The 25197-nt window shown below is 37.7% G+C and overlaps 1 protein-coding gene across 2 annotated transcripts in view; it reads left to right on the top strand.

Moving 5' to 3' along the window:
* Positions 1-25197, top strand: part of uex (metal transporter uex) — a 57271-nt gene that overhangs the window by 7077 nt on the left and 24997 nt on the right. Inside the window, exons 2-5 of one of the 2 annotated variants that reach the window (XM_043213924.2) lie at positions 8351-8684; positions 19338-19526; positions 19579-19794; positions 25004-25177. In XM_043213924.2, the coding sequence (XP_043069859.1) occupies positions 8351-8684; positions 19338-19526; positions 19579-19794; positions 25004-25177 (913 nt within the window). Of the gene's footprint in view, positions 1-8350; positions 8685-9050; positions 9068-19337; positions 19527-19578; positions 19795-25003; positions 25178-25197 lie in introns of those variants that run through there. The other variant, XM_070276671.1, reaches the window with a different exon arrangement.

The following is a 25197-nucleotide window of genomic DNA, read 5'->3' as shown; positions in this document are numbered from 1 at the left end:
TAATGAAAATCGTTTTAGATTCAGTTAGGGGCACTTTCCAAAGTGTTGCCCCCTTTTAACCCGGAGGAATTCTACAATACCACTCTTGAAACTAGATAAGTTAGAAAACAAAAAAACTAAAAAAAATTTTGGAATTGTGTTGGTCCAATTTACGGGAATGTGAAGATATAAATATATATAAATTGTCTATAAATATAAATGTATAAAGATTTAATATATGTTTAATTACACATTAAGGGTTCTTTTGGATTTTTCCGAGAATTAAGCAAACTTTGAGAATGGATTGCGGAAAAATGAAAAGACATACGAACTTATGCTTTTGAACTTTCGATTCGTTGTTCATATTCGATTAAAAAAAATATTAAATATTCAGGAAAATCAAAATGGCGGCTTCAAAATGGGGAATCTCGTCGACCTCTATTTTTCTGCTTTGTCTAGTGTCGGGCCGCTGGTAGAAATATATATAATTTATTAAAATGGATGGAATTTCCTATGCCTTATACCTAACGACAATTAATTTTGGTAAAAATAAACCAATTTCATGGACGTTTAAAAAAATTGATTTTTATCTTTTTTATTTATTTTGATCTCGTTTAAATATTATAAATAAACAATTTAAGGTGTAAGGCATACAAAAAAATATGTACTTTTTTTTTGAATAAATTATTCTACATATATGTAACTTTCATTTCATTAAAAAAAAAAATCGATTTTTTCAAAAAAATCCAAAAGAACCTCCCCTTAAATACATACATATGTATATTCTTTGACTCCTGCGCACCTTGGTATTTGTTGCGCACCTACGGCATCTATTAAATAAAAAAAAAAAAGCTGTGCGATTACATGTTAAACGCACACATCTTTAAAATTTGCATTGCGTAGCAGAGAAAAACAATGAGAGCAGAGCATACACTGAGCGAAAAAAACGTAGTTTCATTAATTCATTTTTCGTTAAGGGGTTATATACCTTCTTTGTCGAAGAAAAAGAGGAAAGTTCGAATTTTTTTTTAGGTATGCAGCAATTATTTAATTAGACGGATGTTTTAATTTTTTGTTAGTACACTTTATTAACAATGTTTGTGCAAAATTTGGTGGAAAAATATTAAATAGTTTTTAAGGGGTGGTTGTTTCCCTTAGAGGCCTTTTTTTTTAGAGCCTTGCGGTGAAAGTTCCCCAGGTCGAACAGGCCAACTGAAACCATAAAAGTAAAAAAATTTCATTAGTTTAGTGTAATTCCTTGAACGATCGATTTTACAATTTTTTTTTATGCATACGGGAACGTTTCATGCTAAAAATGAACTTTTTGGTCTCTAGAAATTTCACTTAAAAATTTATTTCGGCGAAAAAAAAGTTTGAATTTCAAGAATTTCATTACGAACATTTTAAAAAAAATTTGAAGTAAATCGGTTCAGTAGTTTTCCGCCAATCCATGTCACCGCAAAGTCATTTTTCAAGAAACACCATTTCGAGATATTCGCGTTTAAAGTTTCAAGTTCAGTTCAAGGCCGCGACAAGGCGCGCGGTTAGGAGCGCTGTAACTTTTTTTCTACTGCTCCAATCTCTATGAAAATTGAAATGTTCTCAGGGAGTTGTTCTTCAAGATAAAGCAAAAAAAAAATTTTCGATTTTTTGAAAAAAAAAAAGTATATAACCCCTTTATTCAAAAGTTTTAGTGGGTACTAAAATAGTGTATTTTAGTTTAAAGAAAGCTTTGCTAGCAACGGTTCTTAAACAAATGAAAAACTACGCTTCCCCATCTATACTTTCTATGGAGAAAACTTTTTCCAACCCAATATATGAGAAAATTGTTCTCAGTCAAACCATTTTGATTTTTACGTTTGGGCTGTCAAATGAGTCAAAATCAGAGCATCTGAGAGAGCTTCTAAAAAAATTTGAAAGTGTCAGTGTGCCGGCAGCGCTGCGGCAGAATTTCCTACCTATGCACGCGTGCTATTCCTCTTTTGTTTTTTATAATTTCGAGTGCTTGGAGAATGGCGATGATTTCGGCTGCGAGAACAGAGGAATATGGTGGCAGGACACCAAATTTTAAGATTTTTGTTTCCATTGTAATGGCGTATTATTTTGGTTGGTTTTTTTTTTTGGGTGAATTAAGGTTTTATTTTGTGTCTTCGTATAGTTTCTGGTATATTTCTTTGGGTGTGTTTGCTTTTTTATGTAATCGTAAATCGTTATGTAATCGGATGCGTCTATAAGGTTGGATAGGTCGCAGGGTTCGAAGGGTAGATGAAATTGCTGACAGAGCTTTATTATAAGGTCTATAACACTGTTTGACAAATTTGAGGAACTTTAATAGTGACATAGTAGGAATTATTTTTAAGGGGACCCCCCCCATTCTCGATTTTAAATTTTGACGATTTTCAATGGGCTGGCAAATGAACATAAATTATTTTTTAGGGTTGTAACTGTGCTTACATATATTAAGACACAAAAAGGATGAAAATCATTTCACAGAATTGTTTTGTTTTTGTTGTTGTTTTTTGTGATCAAAGAAAAGCCCTTCTTTTCGGCGGCGCATGTGATTTCCGCTCACTGGAACATCTGAATCCAAAAATTCCAACGGGATTAGAAAAAGTACATGTTTGGCTCTCGTATGAACTAGGATTATTAACTTCGCTCAAAAATTAACCAAATGGTGGACCTTTGAAATTTTTTTTTGGAAATTTCCATTTTTTTCAGCCACAAATCTAGTTGAAAAGTAAGGAAGATCTTCACCGATTCGATTTATCCTAGTTCATACGAGAGCTATATATGTATAGAATAACGTGTTAAAATTTGGAACCGATTGGATTAATAGTTTTTGAGTAACCTCATGCGCCAGTCGTAAAAACACTGTTTCGAGAAAAACGCGTTTTAAGTTTTGAGACGGCTCTCGCCGTCGCCTGAGACTTCCACCATAAATCGGCTATATCTTCAAGAGTTTTTGAAATTTTTACTTGAAATTTTCAGGGAACATTCTTGAATAGTTACAAGTTCGAATTAAATTTAAAAAAAATCGATTTTTTAAAACCGAGAATGGGGGGGGTCCCCTTAAGTCGAATTTAGTTCAAAACCGTGTCTGAAATATTTGTATCATTTTGTTAAAATGTCAGTTTCTTGTGTAAAAATGTTATCCTTTTGCGCAAAAAAGTCCCGAAAAACGGGTTTTTCTAAATATATCAAGAGTTTGAGTGTGTTACAAATATTTCAAACATGGTTTTGTGCTATGTATATTTGACCGAATAAACCGAAAGTTCCAAATCACTGTGTAATTGGTGGAGACTTCTTTTTAAGTTTACTTTGTTTTACAAATTTGTGTATTGGTATATTTTTAGAATAAATGAGGTTTTTACTTAGTTTGGCTATTTGCAGATCTCGTTTTTAGGTGCTCCGGTTTTCACAAGTTTTTGGTTATCGTTTTGCTATCGAAACGTTTCATTTCTCATCATTTTTTGCTGCCGCAACAGCTGATTTGAGGTTTGGTCAGCAGCAAACAACGCGAAAAAATGCCTTTTTTATTTTTAATTGCATCTTTCGAAGCCAAAAGAATTAAGGGGAAAAGCCAGAAAAGCCAAGTTAAGGGGAGGTTCTTTTGCATTTTTCCGAGAATTAAGCAAACTTTGAGAATGGATTGTGGGAAAATGAAAAAACATAGGAACTTATGCTTTTGAACTTTTGATTCGTTGTTTATAACCGATTAAAAAAAATATTCAATATTAAGGAAATTCCAAATGGCGGCTTCAAAATGGGGGATCTCGTCGACCGCCATTTTTCTGCTTTGTCTAGTGTCGGGCCGCTGGTAGTGAACGGAAATTAGAAATGTATATAATTTATTAAAATGGATGGAATTTCCTATGCCTTATACCTAACAACAATTAATTTTGGTAAAAATAAACCAATTTCATGGACGTTTAAAAAAAAATTGACATTTTTTCTCTTTTTTTTTTTACTTTGATCTCGTTTAAAAATTATAAATAAACATTTGTTTATGCCAATTTTAGGTATAAGGCATACAAAAAAGTATGTACTTTTAAACATTTTTTGAATGAAGGAAATCGGATCAATAGAACGAGCCCTGTGCGCGACAAGAGGTTTGAAAACATGGTTCCGAGAAAAACGCGTTTAAAGTTTTTAGAAACTTTGCCTTGAAACGCTCTAGCTCAAGAAATACGCGTCGTATCGAAGTATCCCTTGGCACGTATATTCTACACATATGTAACTTTCATTTTATTAAAGCATAGTTCTGTGACGACGAAAATCCGCTGTCGCACGAATGACAGCTGTCAAACTCCATATAAAAAAAACGGTGTTAAAAAAGGAAGAAGAAGAAATTATTGTCTCCTAGATTTTTCCGGTACTCTGACGACGAAAATTTTAGCTATCGAATTGAATGGCGTTGGCGGATCAAAAAAAATAAACAGCTGATTTTGGGGTGTTGAAAGAATTAATTTTATTTATTTCGATAGCTAAAACATGGACCGAGGATAAAGTCAAGCTAATTAGTGCGGTCAAGGCGAAGCCCATAATATGGGATTTGACCCACAAGGGGCATTTTAATTCCATAAAATGGCATTGAAATGATATGTGATTGATTTTGATTTTGATTTTGACCCAGTTTTCTTTTTCTTAATCAGCTCCTTAGCGGCGAAATACATAAACAAAACACCAATATCCAATCGGTTTGAATTCATTTTTGCTTATTTGTTTTTTGTTTACAAACAACAGCTGTTCAGTATTACCCTTTTCCTTAATTATTTTGGTCACACTAGCTCGGTAGCTGAATAAAGTGCGATTTCGCTAGCGGATTTTCGTCGTCACAGTACTAGGCTTAAACAAAAAAAATCGATTTTTTCAAAAAAATCCAAAAGAACCTCCCCTTAAGGGGATGCCATCTTTTCAATGGATTTCATTTTCATTTCATTCCGGTGTTTTCAACAATTTTTTTTATACACTTTTAGCACATAACTAATTAAATTAAATTAATTAATTTTTAAAAAACAAATTTTACCCAATTTCAAAAAATTTATCGCCATCCGTTTGATTATACAAGTATTTTTAACTTTCTTTTTCATTCTATCAAAAGTATGGCAGCTTAGGCGATAACTCATGGTGTCGGACTTTTCGGTCGCTCACCAAAACGAAAATTGTTGCCGACGGCAAAATTTGATATCCAAATTTGAGGTGGGGTCAGAAATTACTCGTTTTAAAAATAATTACAAGCCTAATTGATCTTCTAGAGGTGTTAAAAGAACGACAATAAACCAATGAGTCAACTACTTTTTTTCCTTTTGCAAATAAGATCCGATTTAATATAGAAAAAGGCATTTACTTTTCATTTAGGCAAGACAAATTTTCTCGTTTTGGAATTCGAAAAAATCTTGTGAAAGTGAAAACGGGAGCACCAGTTTTTTCGTTTTCGTTTTCAAAACGAAAACGAAAACCGAAAGTGAAAAGCGGAGCATGCCTGTATATTTCGTTTTTTGTGAAGGTATGTGTGGGTTCCTTTTATATTTTATGTCTACATTTATTCCTAAGATTTGCATGCTATTGGATGTTATGACACAAGTGCAGTTGTGCTTATTGCAAATGTGGAGATGTTGGCACTTAGATAGGGATAGGGTTGCCCCGGAATATGAAACCAGTTTTCTATATCACTACCTGACCCGGCAACGGTTGTTTTGCCACCATATGACTTTTTAATTTCTGTACAAAATTAACTCAGTTCTAAATTTATGTATTATAAAGTCATCTGGATCGCTGTGAACCATGAGGTAATATAAAAATAACAAAAGGCAAACATTATTTCAGCTCTCCAGCTCTTTTCAGCTCTTTTCTCTTTTCTCCAGCTCTTTTCTTAATGACGATAGCGTGACTATCGCTTTGTAATTGGTGCATATGTATGTGATTTGAATATTTTTACCAATTCATTGTGCTCGTTCAATAGAGCATCTAGCTCGGTGACGATACGTCTGGCATAAAATGAATCAAGGTTATTAGAATCACAACGTGCATTCACGCGATTGGCAAGTGCGCTTCCGAAATCCTCGCCGCCCATAAAGTAGATTTGTAAGAATTTGTGGTTCGTTTGCCATTGCCAGCAGAGAGCCCATTTTATGATAAACTTGGCCTCTGATTTTGAATGTAGAATTGTAATGTTGACCATTTGCACTAGTATTTCGAACTATTTCTGTTTCTCCGAACGATGTCATTTGAAAGCATGAATTGAATGTTCGAATTGACTTCAGGAACAGGTTAGAATCTGGATCCGTGCCGATAAGTAAGCCGTTCAATGGTTTAGGTGCACTTTTCCTGACACGCAACACATCCCAGCTGGCTCATTTTTGAATTTCAGAACATGACAATGCGGACATTCCTTGTCCATAGCACCAATTACCACTTTTGAGTGAGCACAATACTCAATATCAGGCTCATACTGGAATGCGAGACGAAGGAATGAATCAGATATAAATGCTCGATGTACCTTTTGTCTTTGTTGGTCATTTGTTCATTTGTACTGTGAAACGGCGTGATTGTCGTTGTTCTAATCTTCTGACTTTATTGCGTTCAGCTCGTGTATCTTCTGGCTCTTCTTGATGATATTGCGCTATTCTAACACGTACATCAGTATTTTGTTGCTGAATTTGTTCTTCGGTTCTTTCGGATCTTCTATTTCGCATGTTTCGAGATCTACTTGTATCACGGCTCAAATCACCCCCTTTGCGTTTTCTTGGCATGAGTGTGTACATTGTACAAAATACTCAAAAATATAATTAAAGTATTTACTTAATGATGAAGGATTTTTGACCTAGTTTAAATTGAGTTAAAATGATATGGTAGCGTGAGTTTGTCAGTGTTCCGAGGTAGTAACTCACTTTATATGCGATTTTTGGTATGTCGAACAGGATTTAAGAGGATGAAAAATTGATGTTGGCGGATTCTTATACCTACTCAATACGCTCAAAAAATGTTGAGAATCGGTATAGCCGTTTCGAAGGAGTATGGTAACAAAAACTTTAACATAACAACAAAAACATATATATAGATTTAAAAGGTTACCTAGGTTAAAGCTAATATTTTTGTTTTTATTAGAGTTAATTATGAGAAAATAGTCATCGGCGTATGAATTAAATTTGATTTCCTTGTGTAAGGATATTATAACAGACAACTTATTAAAGGCTTTGAGAAATAGTATAACGGAGATTGGGGATTCTTGAAGGATTCCATTGAATAAGGGTAGTGAGTTGGATCTATGTAGACCGATTATTATTTTTCTACTTAGCATTAAATGTCGGACGTAATTTATTATTTTCGGCACTGTTTTTCATTCCAGGAGTTGGTCGATTTACTTTATTTTAAAAAATAAAGAGGGACGAGTGAGCTGTGCTAGTGTGACTGCGATATGAAATAGTCTACGTAAAGTAGATTGTACGAAGTCAATTTGCTTTTTATACCCTTGCAGAGGGTATAAAATTTGTCCAAAAGTGTGCAGCGCAGTAAAAGAAACATCTCCGACCTTATAAAGTATATATATTCTAGATCAGGATCACCTCCTGAGTTGATATGAGCATGTCCGTCTGTCTGTTTCTACGCAAACTAGTCTCTCAGTTTTAAAGCTATCGTTTCGGAAGTCGGAACGGACGAGATCGGCTGACGATATCCTATAGCTGCCATATAACTGATTGATCGGAAATGGTATAACTTTGGTGTCTTAAGAGTTAGAGATATCAAATTACACGAGACACGAGAGCTATTTTTAGCAAAATAATAGGACATGCCAAATTTCGTAAGGATCGGCCGACTATATCCTATAGCTGCCTTATAACTGAACGATCGGAAATGACCCAACTTTCGTGTTTTTGAAGATAGAAAGCTGGAACTTGGTACAGATTATATTTTTAGTCAGTTTATCCTACCAAATTTCATAACGATCGGCCGACTATATCTTATAGTTGCCATATAACTGAACGATCGGAAATGGTTTTTAATAGAAATACCAACTTTGATATTTTTGAAGATAGAAGTTTGGGACTTTTTTTTAGATTTTGTATTGTAATAAATTGAATTATATATTCATATTCCCATAAGGATCGGCCAACTATATCCGATGTTTGCGATATATATCTGGTTTTAACTGCAAGGGTATATAAACATTGGCTTCGCCCAAAGTTAGCTTTCCTTTATTGTTTTTAGATATTTTATTCTCATTAGGATCGGCCAACAATATCCGATGTTTGCGATATATATCCGGTTTTAACTGCAAGGGTATATCAACTTCGGCTCCGCCCGAAGTTAGCTTTTCTTTCTTGTTTTGTTTGTTATAAACATTACAATAATGTTGAATTTTTTTTTGCAGTTTACGGATGACACGGCAAGTGCTGAACTCTATCCGTATTGTTGGTGTACGTTTGGAAGATGACTCAGTAGAGACCATGGACGGAGTACCTAGCGTTCTAATTGATAAGGAACAATTGTTTCGCGTTTTTGGAAGCGGCTTAAAAAAAAATACTGTGATTACATTCACCAATGAGGAAAACGATTACGGTGGATCGTGTTTAAAGCCAGCAACCGACTTGTTTTTCCCATTAGAAGTTTCAAGTAATGGCTATTCAGCGACATATTCCGTTAAATTTCCTTCGTCTAAAAGTGTATTTTACGTTTGCGCAAAAAATTCGGAGGAAAAAAGTACTGTAAGTTTATAAGTTAATAGCTACGAAAAATATTTGTGTTGGTGTGGGTTTGGTGTGTGCTTACACCTTCGATGCACCCGTGACCACTTTTCATGAATTTTTGTCAACACATATCCCAACTCAATTAAATGGTTTTTCATTTAATTATAAAACGTGTCAAATTTTATAAAATCTCTTTAAAGCAGAACTCGTCACAAGAGCATCCGTCACAGTAAATAGTTAAATAAGTTATCTGTATAACTTTAAGGCGGCTGGTGCAGTAGTGTATGTTAAAGTTTAGGAGTTTTGCTTCTCTTGCCTTTGTGAATTTTACATGTGATGAGCAAAATATTTATAACCAAAGATTATACAGTACATAGATCTGTTTTTAGAACTCTTAACATGTATGTATGCGTAAAAAAAATGTCAGCCTTGTATGTATGTGTGTTTTGGCTTCCAAATTTCAATTACTCATCGTTCTCATATGTTTACAATGCGCCGATGTGGTAGTAGAAGAATTAGTGTTTTTGATCGCTACCGCTCAAGTCAGGGTTGTAGCTTAATGCATAGAGTAGTTGCTCTCTGTACAATTGTTCACATCCTCCTGAAGACTTCGAACGTTTTTTTCGAATATTACAATATGTTTTAATGTTGTAATATAAAAGAAAAAAAATTAAAAAGTCCGCTAAATAGAATTCCATGGAAGTCTGTCCGTCATTTTTTCATCCGATAAGTCCGTCATTTATTTTTACAACAATTGTAATTTGTATAATGCAGTTAAAAACAAGAAAGGAAAGCTTACTTCGGGCGGAGCCGAAGTTGATATACCCTTGCAGTTAAAACCGGATATATATCGCAAACATCGGATATAGTTGGCCGATCCCTATGAGAATATCATAATAAAACTAATTAATTACAATGAAATATCTAAAAAAAAGTCCCAAGCTTCTATCTTCAAAAATACCAAAGTTGGTATTTCTACCAAATACCATTTCCGATCGTTCAGTTATATGGCAGCTATAGGATATAGTCAGCCAATTCTAATGAAATTTGATAGTTTGGATCAACTGGCCAAAAATAGAATCTGTATTAAGTTTCAGCTTTCTATCTTTAAAAACACGAAAGTTGGGTCATTTTCGATCGTTCAGTTATATGGCAGCTATAAGATATAGTCGGTCGATCCTTATGAAACTTGGCATGTCGTAATGTTTTGCCAAAAATAGCTTTCGTATAAAATTGGAACTCTAACTTTAAAAACACATAAGCTATACCATTTCCGATCAATCAGTTATATGGCAGCTATAAGATATAGTCAGCCGATCCGGGCCGTTCCGACTTATATACTGCGTGCAAAGAAAAGAAGGGTGTGTGCAAAGTTTCAAGTCGATAGCTTTAAAACTGAGAGACTATTTCGCGTAGAAACGGACCGACAGACGGACAGACAGACGGACAGACGGACATGCTCATATCAACTCAGGAGGATACCCTCTGCAAGTAATAATAAAATAATAATAATAATAATAAAAGTAAATGCTATGAAAATAATCATAAAACTAAAATTCGCTTTCTAAAAATGGAAACCACCTCACTCATAATATTGAACGCCTCAAGGGTACGAAGCTATCCATCTATGCTACCCATAAGTTGACTTAGTGATCCTTAAAGTTGGTGTTGAATTAAAAGCGAAAATCAATTGCAAAAACAGAGCTAAAAAATAAAGATTTTTTTTTTTTTTTTTATTATAGCTTTGCTTTTATTTATTGAATCTACTCTTAATTTTGAGACTAACAATAAGTTGACGAATCTTAACATTAAAATTTAACTAACAGTATACTAAGACTGCATTCTGGTTGCGCGTCCCTCAGGTCGGTCGCTGGGTGGGTAAGTCATTGCGACGAAGGCGTGATTGGTTGCTCAACCTTGTTAGACCTCTCGCCAGGTGGTTAGGGTGCACCGATAGCTTGGTTAAGTACTTTACCTTCTGTTCTGCGATCGCTTCTTTGACTGGTAGAATGTTTAAGTCGCGGTGTTTGTTTTCGTTGCGAACGTACCACGGTGCCCCGGTGATTGTTCTCAAGATCTTCGACTGAACTCTTTGAATTATGTCAATGTTGCTATTGCTGGCGTTCCCCCATAACTGGGAGCCGTACATCCATATAGGTTTTAGTACCGAGTTGTACAGCAGGACTTTATGTTCAAGGCTAAGAGGTGACCGAGCGTTGATAAGCCAATGAAGGCCGCTGGCTTTTAGCTTTAGGTGTGTTCTTTTGGCTTCAATGTGCCGGCGCCATGTGAGTCTTCTGTCGAGATGTACTCCTAGGTATGTTACTTCGTTTGCTTGTGGGAGTAGAGTGTTGTTTAGTGTTATCGGCGGGCAGTTTTGCCTGTTCAGAGTGAACGTAACATGCTTGCATTTTAGTTCGTTCACTTTAATTCGCCAGTCTGACAGCCATTTTTCGACATCGACCATATGATGAGCTAGCTGCGCAGTTGCTTGAATCGGGCATTTTGAGCGGCTAAGAATAGCTGTGTCATCGGCAAACGTGGATGTTGTTAGACGTGTGCTTGTCGGGATATCTGCTGTGTAGAGGACATATAATATTGGCCCTAGCACGCTGCCTTGAGGAACTCCAGCTCCAACAGTGTACTCATCGGATATAGCGGTATTGCACCTCACGACAAATTTTCTGTCGTGAAGGTAAGACTCCAAAATCTTGTGGGTGCTGTAGGGGAGCATTGTCTTGATCTTGTACATTAGACCTTCCAGCCAGACTCTATCGAATGCTTGAGAGACATCTAAAAATATGGCAGTACAGTACTCTCGTTTTTCGAACGCGTTCCGAATTTCGGATGTTATCCGGTTGACCTGCTCAATTGTTTCATGCTTTTCACGAAACCCAAATTGGTGTGACGGGATTCCTTCCTGGATTCTCAGGTATGTGTTTATCCGAGTCATTAGGCATTTTTCAAAGAGTTTAGATAGGCAAGAGAGTAGGCTTATAGGTCTATACGACGTGGGGATAGTGTGGTCTTTTCCCGGCTTTGCTATCATTATTATAATTGACTTTTTCCATCTCACTGGAAAGTGGCCAAGTTTTGCGATGGCATTAAATAGCTGGGTGAGAGTGCAAACGGCACAGTATGGGAGCTCAATGATCATTTTGGGAGTTATGAGGTCGCAGCCCGGGGATTTTTTCGGATTCAGTTGTCGTTTGATGATGTTAACGATTTCGTTTGGGCGAAACTCAATCGGCTCATGTTGAGGCTGGGGCTCATCTGATAGAGTCGGCAAAGTAAACGCATTGGTGGCAGGATTTGGTTGGAAGACATTTTTAAGGTGTTTGGCAAACGTACTGGCTCTGTCTGCGTCGCTGCGCGCCCACCCGCCTGTGGAATTTCTAATAGGCATCACGGTTTCTTTCGGTGAGCTCAGAGTTGGGTGAGCTCTCCATAGTGAGTGTTTCGTACTGTTAGTTGACAATTGCTCTATGTAGCGGTGGTGGACATACGTTTCTTCTTGCTGTAGAGCTTGATCAAGTTGACGTGAGGCATGTTTGAAGCGTTGCTTAGCAGATGGCGATCTGTGACATTGCCATTCTCGACGTAAGCGTCGCTTTTCGAGGACGAGCTGTTCGATTTGTAGATTTGTCTTCTTTTGATTGCGTTGTGTGTTTATAATTTGAGGTGTTGAAACTCGAGCTGCAGAGACGAGTACAGACTCCAGCGAATGAACAAAACTGTCTACGTTGGCTTCGTCGCTGAGGTGAGGACTCAGCTCAATGTGTGAGCTGATGTACTTCCTGTACTTAACCCAATTGGTTTTATGCGAGGTCAGATTTGATGATTGATCCCATGTTCCTGGGTGTTGGAGTAGAGTAAAAAGGACAGGCGAGTGATCAGATGAAAGATCCGAAAGGCATTCGGCGCATATCAGATTTTTAGGAATGTTTTTGGTAATCGCAAAGTCAATTAAATCGGGAAGTTTCTTTGGGTCTGCCGGCCAGTATGTTGGTGTGCCAGAAGAAGCATAGTCTAGCTTGTTCTTAGCTTTGATAATTGCATTATAGAGCTGCTTTCCTTTTGGGGTCACAAGACGAGATCCCCAGTGTGTGTGCTTGGCATTGTAGTCTCCTGCTGCTATGAAGTGGTCTCCGAGTGAGTTGAAAAACTGCATAAACTCATCTTCGGCTATGGTGAAGCGTGGGGGGCAGTATACGGCAGCTAGAGTTAATTGCTTGCCAGTATTTAGGTGTATATTTATTGATGTGGCCTGTAGGTAGTTTTTTGCAAATTTCGTATGATAATGGTGCTTGATACGGCTTCTGATTAAAATTCCAGTCCCGCCGTGTGCTTTACCGTCTGGATGATTTGTTCCATAGAATGAATATCCTCGTAGTTGGAAATTGTATCTGTTCGTAAGATGTGTTTCTGAAAGCAGCATTACGTCGATTTGATTGTCTAGTAGGAATTGCGCTAACTCGAGTTTATGCTGCGAAACGCCGTTAGCGTTCCATGTAGATATTCGTAGGGAAGTCATTAATTGGATTGTTGTGAAACCAGCATTTGTATTAATAGATTTTGGTTTCGCATTAGATCTTGCATAGTTGTACGAATAAACGACATGAACTCCGTAAGGCTTTGTTGTAGACTGCATATCATTGCTTCAAAGTTACTTTTTGACTGCTCCGGAAGTTGATACTGCTGAGCCGTGTTCGGTTCTTGGTGTGCTGATTGCGGCAGTGAGCTTTTTGAGGCTGGGGTAGCCAGTCCTGATTTTAAAGCGCTTGCGTATGTGACATTTTTGTCAGAGTTTATAAGTCCTAGTGAGGATCTGGCTGCGGTCGAGAAGAAGACTTCAGGGTTTGTCCTGGAGGCTATGAACTGATTATTTTGGGTGCGGGCAGTAAGTCCCCTCTGGTGGATGCGACTTTTCAGCTCCTTATAAACTGGGCAACCTCTATAGTTAGCAGTGTGATTTCCACCGCAGTTGCCGCACTTTTTCGAGCTTTGCTCGCTGGGCAGTGTGCGGAGTCATGAAGCTCACCACAAACTACACAAACTGGGCGCAGTTTACAGTAAGACCTTGTATGGCCATATTCTTGGCAGTTCGCACATTGTACCGGGCCATTGCGTTTGTGCGGCTCCTCAACTGTAATTCTGCGGTGCAGCAGGAACTGAAGATTGTATATAGGGTGCACTTCGTATTTCTTGAGGGGCTTAGTTTGTGGTTCGAGTTCAACCTTAAAGAGTGGCTGCGGCTTTCTATCCCTGTTAGAGATATTGAACACTGTCTTAACGCTAAATCCCTTCTCTTGTAGCGCCTTTGTTATCTCTGCAGGCGGTACTTCGGGCTCTATGCTCTTAAGTACGACTTGCAAGCCCTTGCTGCTTTTTAGCTGATACGTATAAAAGTTCTTTTTTTTGTCGGTGAGGTATTTTGATAATACTCTGTAATTATCTTCAGACTTCGTTTGAACTTTTGTTTCCTGGATATTGCCCTTTACGAGTGGTATTATGTGAAAGTTGTCCTTGCCAATGAGCTCTATAATTTTGTTGACAAGAACGTTGGAACTTTTTTCTCGTATGTATATTGGCGGGGGCTTAGGCTTCCTTTTTTCGACTTCTGTAGATTCGGCGTCATCCTCATAGTCTGCCAAGATTTTAAAACGGTTTGAGTTCGTGGGCGTTTCTATTGCGGCTATGTTAGCATTGCCACGGGTTATTTTGCGTTGGGAGTTTAGGGGGCTCAGCTTCCTTTTGATTTGGATGTAACGATCCATACCAGTCTGCACAGCCGGCTTAATATTTTCTTTGTTTTTGTTCTCTTTTTCGGGCAGCACAGCGGCTGAAGTATCAATGTTTGCGTTGCTAGCTGATGACGTCGTTAAACGCGCTGTCGTTACAGTAGCGGTTGTTGTTGTTGTTACGGTTGACGTTGTCAAAGAGGTTGCGGTGCTAGTTACTGCGCTCTTTGGCTGCAGAGACATCGATGGTAGCGAGGGGGAGCAAGAACGCGCTCTCACGCTCTCTATGTTTAAGAATTCGGCCAAGTTTGGGGTAATTGACCGTGTTTGGGATGAGCTTGCATTACTTTCGGTTGCTTTGAAAGTGAAGTAAGCGTTGTTTCTTTGTACTGAGAGCCGTCTCTCGTCTTGCTCACGTTGACGTTGTGTGCTAACGTCGTTTAGACTCATTGCAATCGAAATTGATATTGTTCGAGTTTTAAATGTTATGTTTTATATTAATTAATTAATTAATCAATATAAACATTAGCGATTTCATCGCTGAAAGCGTCTTTTCGCGTTGTTGTTGATTTACGAAACCAGTCACTGCACTTTTTGATATTGATGAATGTTTTTTTCCCGGAGCACAATAAATACACGTCTGCATGCGACGACGATTCGCGTTGTTGAAAAAAAAAACTGAAAAAATGAAAAATGGACTGAAAAATAAAGATAATGGAAGATATTTCTGATCTCTTTGCTCTTATCATACACTGGTTCGATTGAACGTTTCAAACTTTAAAAATATAAATCTCTATTTTCCTCTCTCATCTGCAGCCGTCTCTCGTGGAACCCGCTCCCAAATATTTTTAGTTTTACAGCGGGTTTCACGACGCGTCCTGCCAATATGCCGTAGAACCCGCACTTATAGAGATTTTTACAGGTTCCGCTACAAACTGAGGCGATGTTAAAGTGATTTTAAAATTTTGTTTTTTTTTTATTAGTTTATAAATTTTGGAAAACACTTTAAAACAATTACAATATAATATAAATAGATTAAAATAAAAAAAAAGTGATTGTCTCGAGCCTGATTTAAACTCTTTTCACTCTGCACATCTGTCAAACTCTCTACCACAAGGCTATCCCACATTTGTTGTCTCGCGAAAAATTTCTTAAACTTAACTTGTCGCTCGTTCAACCGGGTTCCAGCGCTGAAACCCGCCATAAAAAATTTTTTCTTTGTATGAGATGTCCCATCTATGCACTTTATAATCTTTGATTGTAGACAACGCTTAACATTGTCTGCATATATATTTAGTACATTAATAAAAAGAGTATTCAGTATGTACAATATTAAATAAGACTCTTTGTTATCTTCCATCGAAAGATAACATCAAAGGATAACATAACATCCATCTAAAGATAACTTCAAAAAACACCTTGGAAAAAAAAATTCGACTCTACAAATCATAGCTCGCAAATAACTGTTAACCGATAATAACTGTTATTGTTACCGATAATAACTGTTATAGTAGTCCATCCCGGCTACTCAAGTATCTGTTGAGAGAGTATTTTCAGTTTTACAATTTATTCTAAGCGAACGACGGAGTTCAATAAATACCCAAAACCCTTACTCTTTATTTTTAGGATGAACTTTAAATAAATATAATAGAAAATATATAATTAGAAAAAATTATTTTTTCATTCAAAAAATTACACATTGTATCCCTGTGCATCGAACAGAATTCAAAGTATTGAAAAGACTTTTTGAATAGACCTTTTCGGTCAATCGGTCTTTTAATGAGGGTCTCTGTGCGAACCATGATACAATTATACATGATTGGCTACAAAAATATTTATTTTTTGGGGCAAAATGTTGGCACAAATATGATCTGCGCGGATACCATACGAGTCCAAGTTCTAGATTGGATAGTTCTCTTAAAGCTGGGGTTCCCAAGCTCTTAATACGGGAGAGCAAACTACCATACCAATGCAAAAAGTCACCAATACTTTTAGGAAGAATTTTTTTTCCCATCCATGTAGGTGCACTTAAAAATAAAATTATAAAATCATTCACAAGGGGCTCAAAAAAAAGCAATATAATAAAAAATACATTTTATTATAGCCATTAAAAAAATCCCTCCATTTTACAACAGCTTATTATTATACCATGACAAATAATGCGGAGCTTCTTAAAAGAAAATGTTCTGCACGAAAATAGGAAAAACCCGAAAAATTGTTGTTGTAATTGCCCTTTGCTTATGCTGGGACCAACGAAGCTTATGGAGTGAGCAACGAACCTTATGGCGTGGGCAGTCTCACACAACTCCGTATACATGAGCATTTGCAAAAACAAATGAGCAGCGAGAGCAATGGGATGATGAGCACCACTGTGTTAATGTCTTCGAAATCCACGCGTTCAAAATTTTACCCCGTTTGTATGGGTTATAGTATATAGTTATCTAGTTATGTTATGTAATAATTATGTACTATACTTCCAAATGTAAGGCCCTTAACTTAAGGGAAAAATTTATGATTTTACAACAAACTTATAATAAAAACTCAGTGTGCACAGAAAACCAGGCTGTTGATAAGTTAATAATCATATTTTTTACCCACACTTAAAGTATTACGCGCTTAGAAATTTTTATGCGCAAAAAAGTTCCGAGAAACATTTTTTTTTTTTTAATAAATTAAGATTTTAAGGGTGTTACAAATATTTCAAACACGGTTTTGTGCGATATTCGACTTTATAAATTATTGGAAATATAAATTGAACTGGAACAATGCAATTGCAAAATTTGCCATCACAAATTTTCCAAAAAATTAAAAATTTTTTTTTTTTTTTTATATACAGTATTACTAAAGTATGTACTTAAAAAATTTTATACCCTATTATATATTATAATAGTGTATATAATAATAGGGTATATAATAGGGTATTTTAATTTTGGTCAAAAGTGTACAACGCAGTGAAAGAGACATCCTTCGACGTTATAAAGTAAATATATTCTTGATCAGGATCACCTCCTGAGTTGATAAGCATGTCCGTCTGTCTGTTTCCCACCCTTCTTTCCTTTGCACGCTGCACAATGTATAAGTCATATAAGCTGCCATAAAACTGATTGATTGGAAATGGTATAACTTTGGTGTTTTTAGAGTTAGAGAGTTTTTTAAAACTCACAAACAAATATAACATAACAATATAACAATAACATTTTTTTGGCAAAATAATTGGACATGCCAAATTTCATAAGGATCGACCGACTATATCTTATAGCTGCCATATAAAAGAACGATCGGAAATGATATTTGGTAAAAATACCAACTTTCGTGTTTTTAAAGATAGAAAGCTGGAACTTAATACAGATTCTATTTTTAGTCAGTTAATCCAACCTACCAAATTTCATAAGGATCGGCCGACTATATCCGACCTTTCGTCCTACCGACCAATAAGTTTGTTACCAATGCTCTCCAGAGCACTGCCAGTATTTGACGAGGCTGGACTGATCCCTGACCACCAGTTTGGCTTCAGGCGGCGACACGGTACGCCGGAGCAGTGCCATCGGGTAGTGCAGTGCATCCTGGACGCGTTTGAAACCAAGAAGTACTGCATGGCCGTCATGCTGGACGTGAAGCAGGCGTTTGACCGAGTCTGGCATCCCGGTCTTCTATATAAATTAAAGACTGGCCTACCCCGACCATACTTCCAGTTCCTAAAGTCGTTCTTGGAAGACCGTAAATTTGCTGTTAGATGTGGCGAGGCCATCTCCGGTATTAGAGAAGCTCACGCTGGTGTACCCCAAGGCAGCGTTCTTGGCCCGTTGATGTACAATGCTTACACGGCCGACCTCCCTGTTCTTCAGAGGCCTGACCTGCTCGCAGCAACCTATGCAGACGACACCGCCTTCCTTACCACCGCCGATAGCGCATTGGGGGCAGCCGATACGATGCAATTGCAGCTTGACTTGCTCAGCGACTGGCAAAAGCGATGGAACATTGCCGTCAATAATGAGAAGTCCACTGCCTCCACATTTTCTCTCTGCAAAGGCAACTGCCCTCCAGTTAACCTTAACGGCTCTCCAATCCCACAGGTAGACAATCCCAGGTACCTGGGATTCACCCTAGACAGAAGGCTCACCTGGAAGCCCCATCTGATTAAGAAGAGGAAACAGGCTATTCAAAGACTTCGATCCTTCAACTGGCTTATGGGTAGGAGATCGAAGCTGAGAACTTCCACTAAACTCCTCATTTACAAGGCAATAATACGCCCTATCTGGACGTACGGCATACAGATCTGGGGAACTGCGAGCAAGACGAATGTCCGAACTATGCAAGCTTTCGAAAATAGAGTCCTTCGAATCGCCACTGGGGCCCACGTCTATCATGACAATCGCACCATCCACGAGGTTCTCAATTTCCCTTGGGTCAAGGACGAGATACAAAGAAGCAGCGCACGTTACATGCAGAAACTTCATAATCACCCGAACCTGTTGGCCAGCTCCCTGCTGGACAACAGCGAGCAGCCCAGAAGACTAAAAAGGACACACCCGCTGGACCTCCCCTTACGACTCTAATTTATTTCTACCATATTAATATTTAAAATTATCTATAAGTGAAGTTTATGCGATAACATTTAATGGTTGTCCCTAATGGACAGTTTTAAATAAACATTACCCTGCTATTACAAAAAAAAAAAAAAATAATCCGACCTACCTTATACTATATCTTATAGCTGCCATAGAAGATAGAAGATTTGGACTTTGTTTTTAAAAATTCTATTGTAATTTTTGGTTATATTATAATATTCTCTTAAGGATCGGCCAACTATATCCGATGTATGCGATATATAACCGGTTTTAACGGAAAGGGTATATCAACTTCGGCTCTGCCCGAAGTTTGCTTTCCTTTCTTGTTGTTACTCACACTAGACTTTATTTTTTTTTTATAGCACAGCACTGCTGAATCTACCGTACCCTTTGCTCATCAAGGAAATGCAGAATGGATGAAAATTAAAACTCATGAACCTTTATTACCAGTTTGGATTGCAATAATTATAATTGTAACGTGTCTTTGCTTCTCAGCTTTATTTTCTGGCCTTAACTTGGGCTTGATGGCTATGGACCGCACAGAATTAAAGGTACTTTTTAGTTTAAAATAACTAGATTTTAATCTTTAAAATAATAATTTAGATACTGCGAAACACTGGTACCGACAAAGAAAAGAAATATGCTTCGAAAATCGCACCTGTTCGTGACCAAGGTAATTATCTCTTGTGCAGTATTCTCTTGGGTAATGTGTTGGTTAACTCAACCTTTACGATTCTGCTGGATGGCTTGACCTCTGGACTCTTTGCTGTTATATTTTCAACATTGGCAATCGTCCTCTTTGGGGAAATTACACCGCAGGTAATTAAATTTGCACAAGATTCTCTCTCGACCTTAAAAAATATTTTTTTTAACCGTTCTATACAGCTTATGAATATATAACTAGAAACTGTAACGAAATAACTTTAAACCAGGGGGCCCCAAGCTCTGCATACGTAGAGCAAACTTCCATACAAAAAAAAAACACCAATACATTGATGCGAGAATATTTGCAATTTTGCAATTCATGTCAATACACGGAGAAAAATTTTATTGTAACATTCACAAAGGGTTGAAAACAGTGGTCGGCCGGGCCCTATTCTACGGGCATAGGAAATTTCTCTGCCCGAGCTCTGCGCTCACCCACAGTGTAAAACGTATGAAACGTCGTATGAAACATGCTCTCACCCTACTTTCTGCAATTCGTTACTAATACTACTGCATTAAAATGATATCAATGTATTGGGTGCCGACCACTGGTTTAAAATAAATATCCTTATAATAAAAAAATGCATTTTAAATTGAGTTAGCAATTAAGGTCCTTCATTTTTTACTACAGCTTAAGGTTACTATTTTTATACCCTTGCAGAGGGTATTATAATTTTGGTCAAAAGTGTGCAACGCAGTGAATGAGACATCTCCGACCCTATAAAGTATATATATTCTTGATCAGGATCACCTCCTGAGTTGATATGAGCATGTCCGTCTGTCCGTCTGACTGTCCGTCTGACTGTCCGTCTGTCTGTCCGTCTGTCTGTCTGTTTTTACGCAAACTAGTCTCTCAGTTTGAAAGCTATCAACTTGAAACTTTGCACACACCCTTCTTTCCTTTGCACGCAGTATATAAGTCGGAACGACCGAAATCGGCCGACTCTATCCTATAGCTGCCATATAACTGATTGATTGGGAATGGTATAACTTTGGTGTTTTTAGAGTTAGAGAGTTCATATTTGACATGAGAGCTATTTTTGGCAAAACATTACGACATGCCAAATTTTATAAGGATCAGCCGACTATATCCTATAGCTGCCATATAACTGAACGATCGGAAATGACCTAACTTTCGTGTTTTTGAAGATAGAAAGCTGGAACTTAATACAGATTCTATTTTTGGCCAGTTAATCCAACCTACCAAATTTCATAAGGATCGGCCGACTATATCCGTTGTTTGCGATATATATCCGGTTTTAACTGCAAGGGTATATCAACTTCGGCTCCGCCCGAAGTTAGCTTTTCTTTCTTGTTTTTATTATTATACAGTGACAAATAATGCACAGCTTCTTTTGCGAAGAAATTCATCGCTTCAAGTCGATTAGTTAATAAGGAAAACACGAAAAATTGTTATTGTAATTGCCCTTTGCCTAGGCTGAGAGTCACACTAAATATGTCTTTGCATTTTCCATAGAAAAGAGCAATCCAACAACAAAGGAGGAACGAGAGCAATGGGAGTGGGAACCCGTTTTTATATACTTTGCTTTATTTATCTCGGTAACAATAATTAACAAAACCATGCTCCTGAGCCTCTGCATTATCGCGGCAGCAAAAGATGCTACTTCGTCTCAGAGCATCTGATTCTCCATCATTACCTCCACACGGTTTCCTGGACGGCCCGCCGTCGTCTCCAGTCGGTGGCGCTCACGTGCAAACCGGCGGCACTCGAAGACTACGTGCTTGACATCCTCGACGGTAGATCTCCTGCACTCCGGGCACCAGTCCTCTTCCGCGTGACCGAAACGCTTCAGGTATTGCCGGAAGCCGCCATGTCCACTCAAGACCTGGGTCAGGAAAAAGTCAACCTGCCCGTGGATTCGAAGCACCCACCTCCTAAGGTTGGGAATGAGGGTGTACGTCCTTGTAGGTGTATCGAGGGCGCCGCCAACACCCTCATAGCGAGCGCGAGTTTCATTTAGCTCCTTGAGCTCTCGAGCACGCTCTTTCAGCGCGCCTATTACACAGTGCGACAGTGATTTGGAACTTTTGAAGAGACCTAGTAGGAATTGTTCATTAGGTCGAGTATAGTATAAAACTGTGTTTGAAATTTTTCTAACACCCTCAAAATCCTGATTTATTTAGAAAAAACGGGTTTTCGGGACTTCTTTGCTCCTAAAAATTCCTAAGCGCGTAATTTTAAACCGAATTTAAAATTTTAGACGTTTTTTAATAGACGCTTTTATTTAGACGCTTTTGAAAAAAAAAATAGATCTTGCATTTGTTTCAACAAAAAGGATACAATTTTTACGCAAGAAACTGATATTTTTGAATTTTTGTCGTGTTTTTCAGATTTTGACGCCATTTTTTCGGTACAATTTCTAAAAAAATGGTATCATTTTTGACACATATCAATATATTTTTTTTTGTAATAGCAGGGTAACGTTTATTTAAAACTGTTCTTTAGGGACAACCATTAAATGTTATCACATAAACTTCACTTATAGATAATTTTAAATATTAATATGGTAGAAATAAATTAGAGTAGTAAGGGGAGTTCCAGCGGGTGTGTCCTTTTTAGTCTTCTGGGCTGCTCGCTGTTGTCCAGCAGGGAGCTGGCCAACAGGTTCGGGTGATTATGAAGTTTCTGCATGTAACGTGCGCTGCTTCTTTGTATCTCGTCCTTGACCCAAGGGAAATTGAGAACCTCGTGGATGGTGCGATTGTCATGATAGACGTGGGCCTCAGTGGCGAATCGAAGGGCTCTATTTTCGAAAGCTAGTATAGTTCGGACATTCGTCTTGCTCGCAGTGCCCCAGAGCTGTATGCCGTACGTCCAGATTGGGCGTTTTATGGCCTTGTAAATGAGGAATTTAGTGGAAGTTCTCAGCTTCTATCTCCTACCCATGAGCCAGTAGAAGGATCGAAGTCTTTGATCAGCCTGTTTCCTCTTCTTAATCAGATGGCGCTTCCAGATGAGCCTCCTGTCTAGGGTGAATCCCAGGTACTTGGGATTGTCTTCCTGTGGGATTGGAGAGCCGTTAAGGTTAACTGGAGGGCAGTTGCCTTTGCAGAGAGAAAATGTGGTGGCAGTGGACCTCTCATTATTGACGGCAATGTTCCATCGCTTTTGCCAGTCGCTGAGCAAGTCAAGCTGCAATTGCATCGTTTCGGCTGCCCCCATGGCGCTATCGGCGGTGGTAAGGAAGGCGGTGTCGTCTGCATAGGTTGCTGCGAGCAGCAATGATTGATTGTCATATATTATTCTGAATAAAACGAGACCAAATTCATTAGGAAATTATGAAAATTGTTGAAGTTATAACGCTTTTCCCAAAACAAGTCAGTGCAATTTTACTAGCGCTCCGGAGTAATAGTGTGCCCTTCCATTTCGCTAATTCCTTTCTTTTACACACTTTCTTTTACTCACACTGAAATAGACATTCGCTTTTCGATAAACGCTGTATACTTTTTGCTGCTTTTTTTTAATAAGAAATGAAAGAAGACATTCTCTAGGTCCATCAATAAAAAATATTTAGTGTTTTGCAGCTTCTCAAAAACTTTATTTCTTTAATTTTTTGTGCGCACGGCGTTTTTATAAAAAAAATTTCTGTAAACCGTGGTTTACCAACTGAAGATTTCAAGTAAAAAAAACTTTTCACTCAATACAACCAAAACAGTATCTCTTCTCGTATGCTGTGGTATATTTGGAGGCGATTAAAAATAATTTGTTTAGTTTTGATCCAAGCATAGCTCAGCTCTGATTTTTCCTCTTTTTTGTGTTGCAACTCTTGTTTTTCTTTTTTCTGTTCTTATCTCAATTTCTGCATTTTCCTTTGCCTACTCCAATAACTCTTTTCAAAGCTTCCGCTTTGTCTCTATTTGGATAGTGCCTACCATCCATTGATGGCTATGTGAAAACGTTGTACACGCCAAGACTGCCGGGTTCACTGCATCAGTTTTGGATGCCAATTCCCGTAGGTCTGGTCTCCATTATTGTTGCGATAAATGTGCTATTCAGGACAAATGAGGTCGTTCACTGGTCTTTGAAAAATCAATAATCAGCTCTGCGCGCTTGGCATTCAGTTTAGCGGACTTCAGCTGCTAAATGAGTCCCCTAAGCGTAAGAAATTCGCTGTTTGTGATGCGCTTTAGCCTGCTCTGCCAACATTAACGCAGCCGCTCATATCTCTGGCCACCCCAAAGGCCTAGAATTGAGAACAATTCGCCGTCCGAATTCATCAGTGCAAATGAGCAATTGTCCGATATGTCCTCCGTGACATTTTTAATCAATGAAATTTTAATCAAAGATTTTGTTCAGCACCGATCGAACCAGGGTGGTAGTCTAATGCATAGAGTACATTCTCTGTGTACACATTTCGAAGGTTCGAATCCTGCTTAAGACTTCGACATTTTTCTTTATTTACGTATCTTTAAGCTCTATCTTTAATTGTAAAAAAAACTTAAAAATATGACCGGTAAAAAAAAATTTCAAGGGAGCCCATCCGTCATTTTTTCATCCGACACGTTAGTCACTATTCCCAATTCCAGTAATTTCTCATAAAAAATTAATTAAGCAAGAAAGGAAAGCTAACTTCGGGCGGAGCCGATGTTTGATATACCCTTGCATTTAAAACCGGAAACATCAGATATAGTTGGTCGATCCTTATGAGAATATCATGATATAACCAATTTATTACAATAAAGCTAAAACAAAGTGTTCTTAACAAATACCATTTCCGATCGTTCAGTTATATGGCAGCTATAGGATATAGTCGGCCAATCCTTATGATGTAGTGTGATGTGATGGCTTGTCGTATTATTTTGCCAAAAATAGCACTCAATGAAAATCCGAACTCTCTAACTTAAAAAACACAAAGTTGCTGCATTTCCGATCAATCAGTTATATGGCATCCATAGAATACAGTAGGCCGCTCTCGGCAGTTCCGACTTATATACTGCGTGCAAAAGAAAGAACGGTGGGTGCAAAGTTTCAAGTCGATAGCTTTAAAACTGAGAGACTAGTTTGCGTAGAAACAGACAGACGGACAGACAGACATGCTCATATCAACTCAGGAGGTGATCCTGATCAAGAATATACATACTTTAAAGCGTCGGAGATGACTGCATAAATGCGTATCAAACTTACGATCAAAACTTACCCTCTGCAAGTATATAAAAATATCTGAAACGGTTATCGGTTGATGCAGAAGATGGTTTTTTTCTCGTTTATGCCATTGTATAATTAAGCAATAAAATATAATAATATTATAATTATAAAAATAATTCAAAAATAAATTTTAACTTATGGTACTACTTATTTCAGGCCGTTTGTTCAAGGCATGGTTTGGCTATTGGGGCAAAGACCATATTAATAACAAAAACTGTTATGGCCATAACAGCACCACTTTCATATCCAGTTTCTCGAATTCTCGACAAGTTATTAGGTGAAGAAATCGGAAATGTTTATAACAGAGAACGTTTAAAAGAACTTGTTAGAGTAAGTAAGCAACTTACTCT

The sequence above is a fragment of the Drosophila bipectinata genome, chromosome 2L, assembly GCF_030179905.1.
Source record: "Drosophila bipectinata strain 14024-0381.07 chromosome 2L, DbipHiC1v2, whole genome shotgun sequence".
Lineage (NCBI taxonomy): Eukaryota > Metazoa > Arthropoda > Insecta > Diptera > Drosophilidae > Drosophila > Drosophila bipectinata.
Note: the sequence above shows the minus strand (reverse complement) of the source record. Positions and strands in the feature narration are given on the sequence as shown.